The sequence below is a fragment of the Anguilla anguilla genome, chromosome 6, assembly GCF_013347855.1.
Source record: "Anguilla anguilla isolate fAngAng1 chromosome 6, fAngAng1.pri, whole genome shotgun sequence".
NCBI classification, from domain to species: Eukaryota; Metazoa; Chordata; class Actinopteri; order Anguilliformes; family Anguillidae; genus Anguilla; species Anguilla anguilla.
In genome coordinates this window covers 47,272,773-47,286,473 of record NC_049206.1, presented here as the reverse complement: position 1 = coordinate 47,286,473, position 13,701 = coordinate 47,272,773, and the positions used below count along the sequence as shown (strand labels likewise).

Here is a 13,701-nt window from a genome sequence, read left to right as displayed (position 1 = left end):
TAAGGCAATGCCGTACACAGCTAAAAGAACGACACAAATGGGACCTTGTTATGTAACGTCCTGGTTCAGCAGTCTTAACAGTAAAGGACATGTGTGTGTGCGTGTGAGCGTGTGTGTGTGTGCGTGCATGGGTGCACATGGGAAGAAGCAGGGGGATGTGGTTGAGAACTCCATCTGTTAATAGACTGTGCTCCTTCCTAACACAGCAGTTAGGATGGGGTCAATAGTCTCCTTCCACCTCCACTGCTGTTGAACTTCACTGATTTGACTCTTTCAAAATGCAGGTGCCACCTTCACGGCAAGGAACAAAGCAGCAGATAACAGGGAGATGCAAAACCGCAACCATCTGCAACTCAAAGCGCTGCCGTGGAACGAACTGCAACCGTTTCTTCGTTTCCTTCTTTTAACATCAAAACAACCCCGGGTTTCTTTCCAACAAAGAAATGCTAATTTTCCACCAGGCCAACGATTTCTCTACTATCTGTTCTGAACAAATAAATGCTGAGTGGCCTGTGCTTGCCAGTCAAAAATGTCATCACGTAACTACTTTTCAATGTCATGGCCTCAACCAGGAATTTTTGAGCCTTAAACGCACATTCTATATATTAAAGACTGAATAAGATGTAGCACTGTGGACTGTTATTTACATTGTGTTTAAAAACGTACACATGTTATATTCATCAGAATGTAACACAAAAATAACCCCTCTTTGAACTAAAATCTGTTTTTGTCTGCAACAATTTCAAAAACATTTCAAAACATAAAAGATAAAAACCGATATGAATTTTCACTCATCATTCATCAATCAGCAATAATTTGAGTTGGAATTCTAAGGCAGGTTAAAAATTGGCAACTCAAAAGTTCATAAGATAATAAGTAGCCAAACATCTTTTCAAGTATATGAAAATATACGTTTTCTCAGTTCTAAATTGAATTAGGGAACATTTCCATGCAAATACAGGTGGATATATGGTCACTATACCAACCACTAAAATCTAAAATGTACTGTAATCAGAACAACAACAAAAAAGCGATCACTACTGGCAGGAAAAGGTTAATTACCTTTTGGTCGACTATTGAACAGACCAGGTCTTTAACTGCAGAAAGGGACAGATCATTCGCCTCGAGGTTCACCGTTTCCCTGGTCAGGCCAATCTGAAGAAGGAATGACACTCCGTGGAAAGAGCCACGGGAGTTGGTAGGGCTTGGAGCGCTCGCACTCCCGTTCGAAAGGCGACTATACAGCGGCGCCGGCGGGCTGGGGGACGGCGAAGGAGTTGGCGGAGCAGCAGGATGCTGAGAGAGGGGGGAAACTCTTGGTAAGGACGGAGGAGACGGGCTGCTGCCGGTAGACATTGGCTTTCTTCCTCTTATGTATCAAAAAAGAAAACTGTGTACGGTTTGAAATGTTCAGAAACCCAACAGCTCTAAAAATGTTCAAGAACAACACTTCGGTAGATCCTGCATGTTTGTTCAGACTGTTGGAGCTTCACTGATGAAACAGTCATCGGTTAAAAATCAATTTCAGTAGCTGCGTTATCGTCCATATATTGTTTTCCTATTTATCCATAAAATAAAATATTCAAGAAATGCAGACATTGAGTTTTCCAAGCACTTAATGTTGTACTGTTCCATAAGACTGCACAAACAAAATGTATGAGTTTTAACTCAAGTCACTGAGATAGGTCTGTTGTTTCCGACAACATCCTTGCTAACTGTTGCAGTTCGGTTAAGCGCTGACCAAAGACCTGTCCAAACTCTGGGTTACGCCTGGGCTGTCCCAGTCCAAGAGGATTACTGGTGGACGGGCATTTTCCTCCGTCGTTGCCTGTTCTTGTCCGACGTCCTGTCTGTCAACCACCGGAAATCTAGAAACGAAAAAAGCAAAACCCTAATATGGACACAAATCAACTGTCAGACAGCTCGTTACGATGAATGTGTTGACCTACGTAACAGGTTGCACAGTGGCTCATGAATGTTTCGCACCCGTTCACCACATTGCTTATGTTGATCATAGCCTTCCAATCCAACCTATTTAACAATGCATAGTCTACACTTCAAATAATAGCCAACAGCAACACACTATTTTGCACGATATATAACTATAGCCTATTTTATTGATTACGGTAATTAGTTGAATACAGTCCGTCATAAACAGGCAAAATATCATAGATCGGGATTGCATAAATAAAGAGCGCAAAATGTGAGATCAGAGGACAGACACATTTACCCTATTTTCAAATATTTTCAGATGGCGGATTATTGCAGCTTACTATAATAACGCGGAATGTCTGCTTTAATCAAATAGGCTACATTTAAAGCTGTCTTTACTAAATCGGGCAATACTACTTCGGCAGAGAAGCGTTTTTGTCATTGCCCACATTTCTTTCATTTCAAAATGCATGAAAGAATTTGAAGAACAGAATAGGCTAGTCGAATTAGCCTATTAATTCTAGGCATTAGCTACACCTTTCTTGCCCCGTTCTTCTTAAGTGGAGCCAAAACCGTAGCTCTTGAACAAGCGATTTCATGGTTTATAAAATAGGCTACATGACAACTCCATAGTATCTAATAGGGAATTAATCAATATTTATAATGAAATGAGACTACTGACCAGTTCTAACAGACTAAGAGTTACGATACCCTGTAATAAAAATAACATCAATATTGTCTACGATTACAAAAGTTGTAATTGCAAACACACAACAATAAAGGATAGAACCGCTATAATTGCAGATTCATTACTGCAAACAGTCAATGCAAAGATAATGGCACAGCGTGGCTATGCACTTTTCAAATGTTACACATCTGGAGCCACAACTTTCACATCTGGACCCTCCCACTTCTAAGTGGATAGCGGACTTCGTGAAACTCGTTTAATTCCCGCATACTACCCAAATATGTTTAAACAATAACTATATCTTGGTAACTTCTTTCTTCTTCCTGACATTGCAAACATTTATTATGCGCAGTAATGTATGTAGCGTTCACTTAATTCTATTTTATTAACACATAAAAACATCACTTTGAAAAGTATTTACCTTCATCCAAAGGGCGGTTTTGTCTCCCTGGTGGAGGGCTCCACAAAGTTCTAATTCCAGAAAAACCTTACAGAAAACACGAGGAGTCGATTCACAGCGTTGTTGTGAAACAGAGTAGTGCTATGATTTTTTCACTGCATAAAATTCACCAGAGTGAGTAAGCTTTGGCGAGCACCAAGTTTCATTTCCTCCTTCCCCCCTCTTGGAAAACTTTCCTCTTCTCGCTGCCAGTTCGCAGCTAGTTCATGCGCATCTTATTATCCCTCCAGCTGTAATGATCCCCCTCCTACAATAACACAAGAATAGCACAAATGGATTGTGGGCTATGTAGTTTAGTAATGTTCTTTCCACATGCTAAAGTAAAGGCAGTCTTGAACAAATAAACTACAGTCCCCATAGTATTGTTGGACGCCGCAGCGTTCGCATAGTTGGTGCGCATGCCTATTACCATCTTTTTTTTCTGGCATTACAAACTGTAATGATGGCTGTGGTATCTGCGACCTCTAACGGTCTGGTTGAAAATACAACAGAAACAAAAGAGAACAAAAAGGGATGGTTATCAAAGCGTACACATTTCACGTATCTTTGGAAGCCTGCGTGGTTTGAGGTGACAGAAACAAAACTCTTGTATGGTGAAAATGAAGAGGTAAGATACAGGATTATCGTTACATTACAGCACCTTGTTTGTCATACAGAATAGGCCTAGTAATAAATACACTGTCCTGTGAGGTGCTTGAAAATCGGAGTAGCCAACTGCAGCAGCTACTGTAGGTTACATGATTACGTTTCCATGGCAACAAAGCAAGCTTATAGTTCCCTTCCTTGTTTTGTAGACAAGCACCGCAACTCTGAACATTTTATCCTCAGCACTTCGATTAAAAAATGTGTAAAATGCTAATTTTCGGGTTATGTAACTGTTGAATAATTACCTCGTGCGACCCCCCCCCCCCCCCCCCCCCCCCCCCCCCCATTACATTGCTGTTACGTCGCTATGGCAACCTGCAGTTCTTATCTGACACAAAAAAGGTGGGACGGAAATTAGCGCAACATTATAAATTAACTTAAAATTAAGCTAACTTATAATAATTGTGAATTGTAAAAGTGAGGATATACGATGGATCGCCAGCTACGCTTTAGATTGCTGATGATCGCAGTTCAGTTAATGTAAAGCCTAAACAAACATCTAGAGTAGACTACACATGAATGTATCGATGAGCTGGACTAGCTGACTAACGTTAACTTACCTAGAGCCTTTAGTGACATAGACAGTCTATGATAGACTTTTATAGAATGGTTCAAATATAACATTGGCCCACTTACTGATTGTTATTTTTTGTTATGCTGAGATGTTTATACATGTTGGTTAATTTTATTAACTTGATAGCTGTAGCTAGCTATCTGGTTTGCGCCAGGAGGCTACATTTCGGCTACATCTGTTTACGTAACCATCCAGAAAATAAATAGTCGTAGTAGTGTTGCAATTGTGGCGTAGCTAACAAATGGAACTATAGATGATGTAAATGTTTTCAGGCACTTTATCACTTTAATATCTGACACAAATTTTATATTGACTAGGGTCCCCGGAAGACTATTAACCTCATAGGTGCGGAGGTAGAGGTGTCGGAGGGAGACGGTGCTTTCGGCTGGACAATTACCCCGAAAGACAGCAGACGGACCTTCTTCCTGCGGGCTAGCAGTGAAGCGGAACAACAGGGTTGGATGCTTGCAATATGCGAAGCTCAGCTAAACTCGAGAGAACATGCCTCAAATGCTTGCGTGGTGCAGTAGCTGGTGGATGGGCAATACTCACTTCGCACTATTTCTGTGCTTCAGTTTTTCTGATCGGGATAGTTTTGCACACCGCTACATTTTCCCCTTCCCCGGTACTTTTTTATTGGGTCATGCATAAAACAGAGACTTCAAATGTCAATATTTTCTATTTTTATGAACTGTAGAACATGGCTAGCAAAACACAGTATTTGTACGTCTAGTTTTGATAAGTAAAATTTAGTTTTGATAAGTAAAATTAGTCATTTTTACTATATATTTTATAGGCCTACTCAGGGAAACGTAAATTATAATTTGTGGAGTAATTTCTTTTAGTGGTCTTTGCTTTCGTTATTTTCCATAGAAAAACTGTATTCAAACTGATGGCGCCATCATTCATGTTTTTAACCGCCAAACGTGTTTCTTGTTTCGTTTGCTAGACCCTTCAGAGGTCAGTGCACACAACACTGATATAATTGTATGCATAATTAGGCCGTCTGCCAGTCAGACCAAATGCATGGAAATTGGAACGAAATATAGGCAGAATAGGCTAGTTTTAAAGAAAGAAAAAAAGCTTAGGTTTAAATATCTGTTGTCTTTTGAATATATTGTTTTGCAAAACATTTTCCCAAATGAAATGGGTTGTACAGACCCAATCCTTTTATTACCAGCCACACACATAATCACACTATTAAGAGACCAGGCCTGTAAATATTGACAATTGCCATGGTATGTATGGTGCCTCCCAGAGATGTCCTGGTTTGGACCGGATGGATTGTAGTAATATGTAAATCTTGTAATTTGGTGGAAATGAAAAGGTCCTCAAAACAAGAACACGAAAGTAAATGGACATTAATAAATTGACGTAGAATAATTAAAGGGAAGAAGAAGGGACGGAGGTGTCAAAACACAAATGAAATGAAATTACCTGAAAATAAGTGCTCAGACAGAACTATTTATATTGGAAAATAGCCTGTTGTTTGCTGTCAGTTCTGCAGCATCCCTCTATATGGTCAAGATTTCCACAGCCAGGTCAGACATTTACACTGTCAGAAAAAATGCAAGAATTGCACCTATGGGGGTTCGGTGGCTTGTAACTGGGACAGTACCCTCAAGGAAATACCCATTGTACCCTTTACCCTTTTAGATTAGTGTTCTAAGGTACAAATAAGGCCAGGTGATGAAAAATTAGTGGTAATTGTACCTTAGCAAACAAAAACGGGCCCCTACCGTACCCCATCAGTTTGACAGAATGGTGCTGAAGCTTTTTGAAATGAGTTCTGTTATATATGCCCTGTGTATTGCTCTGCTCAAGTAAGGTGATACATCGGACCATAACAACAAACGTCCTGACAATGTGTGCACAAGCTCACATCCCTTCAAAGTACATAAGCCATTCATATGTAAAGCCTAAAACAAAAATTGCTCCGCTCATTTCGTCATTTAGACAACCTCCGTTGTAACATGCCTATTTTAATGACACAGAGCTGCAGTGTCCTTTTTTGTGATGTTGCGTCTATTTTTCAGCCAATAAGATTTTGGCAGATTACAGGAGCTTTCAGGTCACTGATGGGCTATAAATCAAAATGAGTGTCATTTCAGGTTTTATTGCGCCTCTCTGCGACAACCTTGGAAAGTTTCAGCCAAAGCCTTGTCGTCCTGTAAGTTCGCCGTACTGAAGTGAAACTTGTTTTAAAAAGTAACAAAGAGTTCCTGTTCTCCTCGTACAGTGATGGGAAATGCGCGTGTGTGCGATGCCAGGGTATCTCCGGCCTGTGACATTATAACAACACAAGTCATGTGGGGGCTGAAAGTGATGAATGTGTGAAATTTGAAGTAGATCTGATCTGAAAAGAAGAAGCTACAGATTATGAAATATCTTACCAGTCACAACAGGCCCTGATTTTCATAAGGCGACTGGATTGACGTTGGATTACAGGCATTTAGCAGGCGCTCTTATCCAGAGCGACTTACCCAACTTTTACATAGCATTTACATTGCATCCATTTATACAGCCGCATATATTCTGAAGCAAATCAGGTTAAGTACCTTGCTCAAGGGTAAGACGCCAGTGTCCAACCTGGGAATTGAACCTATGACCTTTAGGTTACAACTAAGCCCAGTTCCTTACCCAATATACTACACTGCCGCACCCCCATTGGCAATTTGTGCATGGAACTAAAAAGGTAAAGCATAACGTTATTCTCCACTGCCACCAACGAATGAAAACACTGACGATGTTTAGATGCTAGCAAGGTCAGCATCTTTCTCAGATGGCGCTGAGAGAGGGATAACAGGGTTTATCCGTTAAATGTCAGCAGCTGCTCACAGTGTGGATCAAGCAATCAAAGCAGATAAAACTGGAATCTGCAGTCTTGGGTGGGGTATTTTAGAAGGCCATCGGCCAGTGGCCAGTGTCCATTATTCATGTCGCAATGGGAAGAGTTGCGATCGATAAGATAGGTCAGAAAGACGACTCTCGGTCTCAGAGGTTGCGAGAAAACCCACAACGCGCAGTTAAACATGCGCTCTCGCAAGACATGCACTTTAAAACCAGCCAGCAAAAGCATGCTGGCCAAAAGTACACTTCTAGGTTAACACATTGCATCAGTCATAGTGTGGTAGTCTGACACAGTAGAAGTGTGTATGAGAGGTTATTCTACTGTGGTGCTGTGTAGAAAATGTGGGGGGTGGGCTGAGGGGACAGCAAACAGATAGCACCTGCTGCTGAGCACTGGACTAAAGCATTCGCCGCAGAGCCCTGACCTCACCCACACAAATACCATGGCAACCAGTTTCACAAACACACGGGGCACGTAAAAAATGCTCCCTATGCTTTTAAGTACCCGGTGGGAATAGCAGCCTTGCACATGATACTTTGTATATCCAAAAAAAAAAAGATTTTATCTGCTAGGATCATAATATCTGCTCTTACTGATATTCTAGAGACGGATATGAGAAGGGTAGCCGTAGCAATGCATTACTGAAGCACACAGCTCATTTAATTTGCTTGTATGTTGGAATGGTAGCTGTCTATCACCCAGGGAAGCACTACACATCGGGGGTAGTTGAAGTGAGTTTCTCTCCTTCACTGTAAAGTGACATCATGATCGTGATAAACGGTGCTGCATAATTGCGATCTATTTTATAATTATTTTATTATTAAGTATACAATATGGCATACTTTTCAATGTTAGGCTTCAAATTAAGTGACATGTATGTCTACACACACACACAAATATATGTTTATTTTTTCTTGATTTGGCTCTGTACTCCACAATTTTCAGCTTGTATTTAAGGCTATGATTTGCAGTTTGGTTTCACCGTGTAGAAATTGTCCCAGACATTATGGAGCTCACCGTTTCTATATACGCACTTTCACAGATGATGAGTGTGCTTTGTGAATTCGTGGTAGTTCTGAGACAGGCTTGTTTGTGCTACAAGAGTACAGTCTGGGGACACAGTGCAGCACTGTTTCCAGAAAGTTTCCATCTGACTTATTTAGTCTAGTGCACTCCCTCCTGCCTAGGACAAAATGACCAAAATTGGTCTTAATGTAGATGGGTTTTATTTTAATGTCTCATTAGGCACAATTGGTGATCTGCTAGATATCAGTGCAGTATTTGTCCCCACCCATTCTTCTGAAGTGCATATGAAAAAAGGTTTTACGGGAAAACAAATTCAGTTAATGTGCTTTCCACTTCTCTCCCTTTAAATGACTATTTAAATTCTCTACAGCGGTTTACAAGAGCCTGACCAAAAGAGTGAGTTCACTTTTATGGAGAATTAATTGTGACAGGCAATTAATGCAAAAATAATGAGCTACAATTTATTCAAATACCTTTTTCCTGAGATTTAGTGTAGATGAGCTAAATGATCCCATACTGTGATTTGTATATGAGAGGTATTACATTCAATTAATCAGTTATGGTGCATTGATGCCTTATTGGGTCAGGACATTACATTTGTCTGAACAGTTTTTCCAGTAATGGAACAAAACTATCTATAGCATCATGTCTGTGTATGTTATGTTTTTGAAAAATCTGAAGCAGTGGAAAAACTGGCTGGAAAAGTATCCTGAACCTGTACATATTTGTCCTGAACCTATAAGGGAGCAGTTTGATCTCTTTCCAAAACATGCCGTGTCATGCAGTTTCCTGTTGTTGTCAGAAGAGGGCGGTCTTCTCATATGTTTCCAAACTGTTGCGTTCAACCCAAATTTAATGACCAGTAAGAGGCTAACTGGATTCCCCTATCTTAACTGGGTTAGTGTGTAAGTGACCCTAGCCTGAATTTCGGTGGCACAGTTCATGGACACCTTTAATAAAAGCTTGTATGTTCAGGGTCAATATTTGCCAAAGCTCAAAAGCTAGGCCAAAATCCAGACCAATATTTACTCAAAATAGAGCAAATATATCTTCAGCTCAATGCACACAGCTTGTTGCATGCAATGATTATATACAATAACCTGGGCAGTACCTCCCCCGCCCATATGACGCGTGTGTGTACGTGTGTGTGTGTGTGTGTGTGTGCATGCGTGCGTGTGTGTTCTGCGCATGGGTATCAAATTCACACATCGGTTTTTCTTAACTCGTTTCTTCCCCCTGTCATCATCTCTTCCATCTTTACTCAGTATGTTTCTGTTAACATATGTTTGCGTGGAAACAGTGTATCAACTCCATATGTGCGCTGGTACTAGTGCTATTTAGGTTCGCCAATGGTACCATCAATTTTCTGTGCTTTGCTGTCTAGGGGTGCAACTTTGAGGGCATGCAGGACATGTCAAACGTAAGTTTAGGAGGCTCCGGGGACCCCCAAATCAAACGGCTGAAATACAAACCATTCTACAGAAGTTCATTCCTGGAAAGAAAATAGCTGTACTCTATATAATTGTTAAAGAGGTTTTATGTTTCAAGAATTAATATAGAATATCACAGAACATGTTTGAACTGTTTATATTCAGATATAATGCATACTACTGGGATTCCTTAGTCAAAACGCCGGTGTTTATGTGTGTGTGTGTGTGTGTGTGTGTGTGCGTGCACACATGTATGTGCCCGTATGTGTGTGCGTGTGTGTACTTGCTCTCTCAAGGCAAAAATATGAAAACATCCATAATGAATGTTGAACAAATTAAAACAGACAGCGATGATGCATTAATGGGTGTACAAGTACAAACCTGTTCCAAAATTTTTTTATATCTGTACATTCTTAGCAGTTTAGTTTCAGAAGTGAACTCATGTAAGCTAAAATAACTACTTTCCTGGGGTTGCTTAGTTTGTTAAGAGCATAGATCAGCACAGCTCATCAGAAAGTATAACTAAGAAAGTATGTTTGCGTCAATAATTTTTTTAATCAACATCAATATTTTCAGACTGTTAGTCTGAGTCACACAGAACCAATTTCCTTGTTTTGATTTGTTCATTTATTTCTTTGACATGTTTCTATGTTGGTTGGTTGGTCGAAATATAATATCCTTTATAAAATATAGCTAAAAAATCTAATGGATATAAATTTAGGCTGGAGCAATGTGATAGTTAAATAAATGTTGACATATTTGATTGTCTCTGTTACCGTAACCATGTCTGTTGCTGTTTTCCTCCTGTATTCTCTCATACCCATGGTTTATAATGGAGTAAACTCATATGTCTTTCATTAGCTCTCTAAATGATTTTTCTGAATGGTACACGTGAAAATGTTTTATGTTGTTTTCCTGCTTTGCATTTTCTTTCCTTGTCTCACAAAGGTAACCAGAGACCTTGATACTGCTACCAAAGTACAAAATTAAAGGCCAAAAACAATATTCCAGATCTCTTTTTCACACCTGGTGGATCTACAGACTGAACCCCGAAAACTTCTTATTGCACACACTAGAGAACAACTTGTTCTTAAAGACTGGATTTTTTAAACTCCATAAAAACCTATTTTCTGCTTTTTGGCTCTGGCCTGTTTATTTGGAGACGAACTGCACAGTGGACTGCTGAAGTTGACAGACCATCTGTTTATACATCTCACCACAGTCCCTAACTTTTTACGTTAACTTTAAGCCAGAGGAAAGGGCGGCCATGTTGTTTTTGTTTATGTTGGAATGTTCCATTTTTAGTGTGGGTTAAAGAGGCTGCACAAACAAGCTGGGCTGCTTTGGGAAGTAAGCCTCCATCCCACTTCTTCCTGCAAAGTAGTGCTGCCCCACAAATATCTGTACTTCCCCAAAAGTTGCATAAGGTTGCATTTGTTGTTCTTGTGTGGGTAATATTTTTAGATTAGCAGGGCATTCCATTCAGGTCTTTGTTTCCACATTAAGGGAAGCTGTTTTCTAACGGAAGTCTGTGGGGTCATTTTAAGAACCCCCCTCTTACCTAGTGAATGGACTCATTATCCTAACTATTCCTAACCATAATTAAGAACAAATATTGCCCTGGAGAAGTAGCATAGAACACAAGGAAACTCATTCTGGATCGTAATCCATGTCTGTGCCAAAGAAAGCTGAAAAATGGGGCGGAATTGGAGTCATTTGTTTGGTGACCTTGTGGTTAGTTTCTGCCCTAACCCTACGAGCTGTGGATTATATACCCAGCTCATACCAAACGCATCAAAATTGTTACTCACTGCCTCCGAGAGCAGTTGAGGGTACCCTTGGGAGATACGAGTTCCGCAGAGACAAACCAAAACCATGTGCGTCGTTATGGCAAGAGGTCGATGACAAAGGAAGGTTTCCTTATTTAGAGGAACATGTTTTAAAAATGCTTTATTTTCATGGAAATTGATATCAGGATGGGTGCTTATGGGTGTTTCCATCTCATGTTGTCAGAATGTTTTGTATCTTTTTTAAAGCTTCTGAAACAATAATCCTTGACTTCTGCAAACAAGTGCCTCAAACTCCAATGTGAAACAAAGGTTTTCATGAAACTGTCCAAGTAACAGTCATTCGGCAGCTATTGCTCAAGATAGATTGTGTGTAATGGATGAATAAACATCAAGTGGGTGATATAGTCTGGTGTATTTCTTTTAGTTTGCAATAAAAAGCAAAACCCCATTTTTATTTTTATTTTTAATAAAATAACAAAAATAATAAAACACTTCTATCAAAAATATATCCCATCCTTAGTTACAGTGGATTTTGTCATGCATGCCATTTTAAAAATGCAAGTGGGGTTTTCAGTCTGTCAGGCTAACATTTCCATGTTATTCAGTCTGGCAATATAAAGAATTAGAAATGGAGACTCCCATTCTTGACAACTGTAGGCAACTTTTAAAGTAACAAAACTGGATTAACTTCCTTTATTCTGTTGTAGCTGTAATATTTATAATAGCCAGGAGCGGTTGCTGAGATAAAAAATTTTGCAATGCAAATAAAAATAATTTTACAACTCGCTAAATGGCCTAATTGAGGAGAGCTGGCTATAGCCAATGGTACTGAGTGTTTTATGAATTTAAACGCTGCATTGATAGTCAAGGAAAATGATTGAAAACAGGTCGAGATCAATAATCAGTTTAAGGGGAAATTTTCAGCCCCACCAATTTTCAGCTCACCAACCGCCCCTGGCTATTATAAATAACGGCCTATATTTTCAAATAATAGTATAATCTATCATTTATGATATGCAAAAGGAAAGTTTTTTTACATTTTTTTTTTTTTTACTGGTGAACTGCTGCACTCCAACCCCAACCACACCACTCTCAGTAAAGAGTAGCGTTGTTGCTGCAGCCTCCCTCTTCCTCTGGGAATTTTTGAAAAGACCGGCAACACCCAGCACATGAATAGAAACAGCTCATGCCCATCTGAACATAAAGGATCTAATTAGGCAGGCAGACTAATTGCTCCTGTGGGCCTTGGTGAGGCCGATGATGGCACTTTGGTTATAACAGTGAGGGCTGAGAATTCACTGAGAACCTGTAATGAATTTGTCAATTGATTACGCAAGAGACATTACGTAAACAGGCTGCTTACTCGGTAGTTATAGCTGTTGGCGGTGGTGGTGTGGCGGTGGCAATACAAGAGAACAAACAGCAATGATAGTGCGAGTAGTGGTGATGGTTATGGTAGTATTCATAGAATTAATAACAGAAGTATTAGTTGTGCCTTAGTACTACTAGTAGAAGTAAAAGTCACTGCAACAATAGTATTCTTCTTACAAGTAACCTTTCACTTATTATGAATGGAGGACTGGCTCTTCAGGATATCTAGCCCTCAGAGCATGAAATTAACTTCCATCAACATCAAGCGGTCATTGAATGGTTTTCCAGAGTTGCCACATTTTATGGAAATCATATAGCGCACCAAACAAATGAATGATGCATAAAACATATATACAGTATGATAAGTTTCATTAAAATTGCTTCAATTTAAAATCCATTCAATTGTCATTATGTAATGTGACTCATGATGCTTTATCAGAGTGGTACAGAATGAACACAATGGACCATATCTGTGTTTTCACCATTGTGTAGTAACAGAAGAAAAATACTCCTCATCCTATTATCATTTAGGACAGAACATGTAATTCAACAGTCTATTCCTTCACCAATGGTTGTGTTGTCATGTTATGTATAACATTTTCCACAATGGACATTGTGAATGGACAAATTTACATGCAATGAATACCGTGTCTGTTTCTCGTGGAAAAATAGAGTGTCTTCGGCCTCAACTATGTTGTACTGAATCAACAAAAAGAGCTTGTTTTCATCCAAGTGAAGTACTGTTTCTCTCCTTAATATTAAGCACACACAAATGGTTTTTTCTGACATGATTGAAAAGATCATCAAAGCTGCTGTATAACTCTGGCAGTAAACATCTAATTAAACAGCAAGAAGTAGATGTCACAACAGGGAACTAAATTGTTTGCCTTTAACCTGAAACTTCTATTGATATTCATCAGTTTGCCACAAAAAT

The 13,701-nt window shown here is 39.5% G+C and overlaps 1 protein-coding gene and 1 long non-coding RNA gene across 3 annotated transcripts in view; one reads left to right on the top strand and one right to left on the bottom strand.

The window, feature by feature from the left end:
• LOC118229735 (serine/threonine-protein kinase D3) overlaps positions 1–3,315 on the bottom strand; it is a 58,229-nt gene extending 54,914 nt beyond the window's left edge. The window contains exons 1-2 of the mRNA XM_035422032.1: positions 3,042–3,315; positions 1,063–1,868 (exon numbers count right to left, since the gene is read on the bottom strand). Coding sequence (XP_035277923.1) covers positions 1,063–1,356 — 294 coding nt within the window. The 5' untranslated portion in view covers positions 1,357–1,868; positions 3,042–3,315. The remainder of the gene's footprint in view (positions 1–1,062; positions 1,869–3,041) is intronic.
• Positions 3,316–3,514: 199 nt separating this feature from the next.
• Positions 3,515–13,504, top strand: LOC118229736. 2 transcript variants are annotated; one of them, XR_004765718.1, is made up of 3 exons: positions 3,515–3,687; positions 4,617–6,469; positions 10,555–13,504. It is a non-coding gene; the product is annotated as an uncharacterized LOC118229736 (long non-coding RNA). The 2 variants fall into 2 exon arrangements; XR_004765717.1 differs by lacking the exon at positions 10,555–13,504 and having other exon boundaries at positions 4,617–6,668.
• The last annotated feature ends 197 nt before the right edge of the window (positions 13,505–13,701 follow it).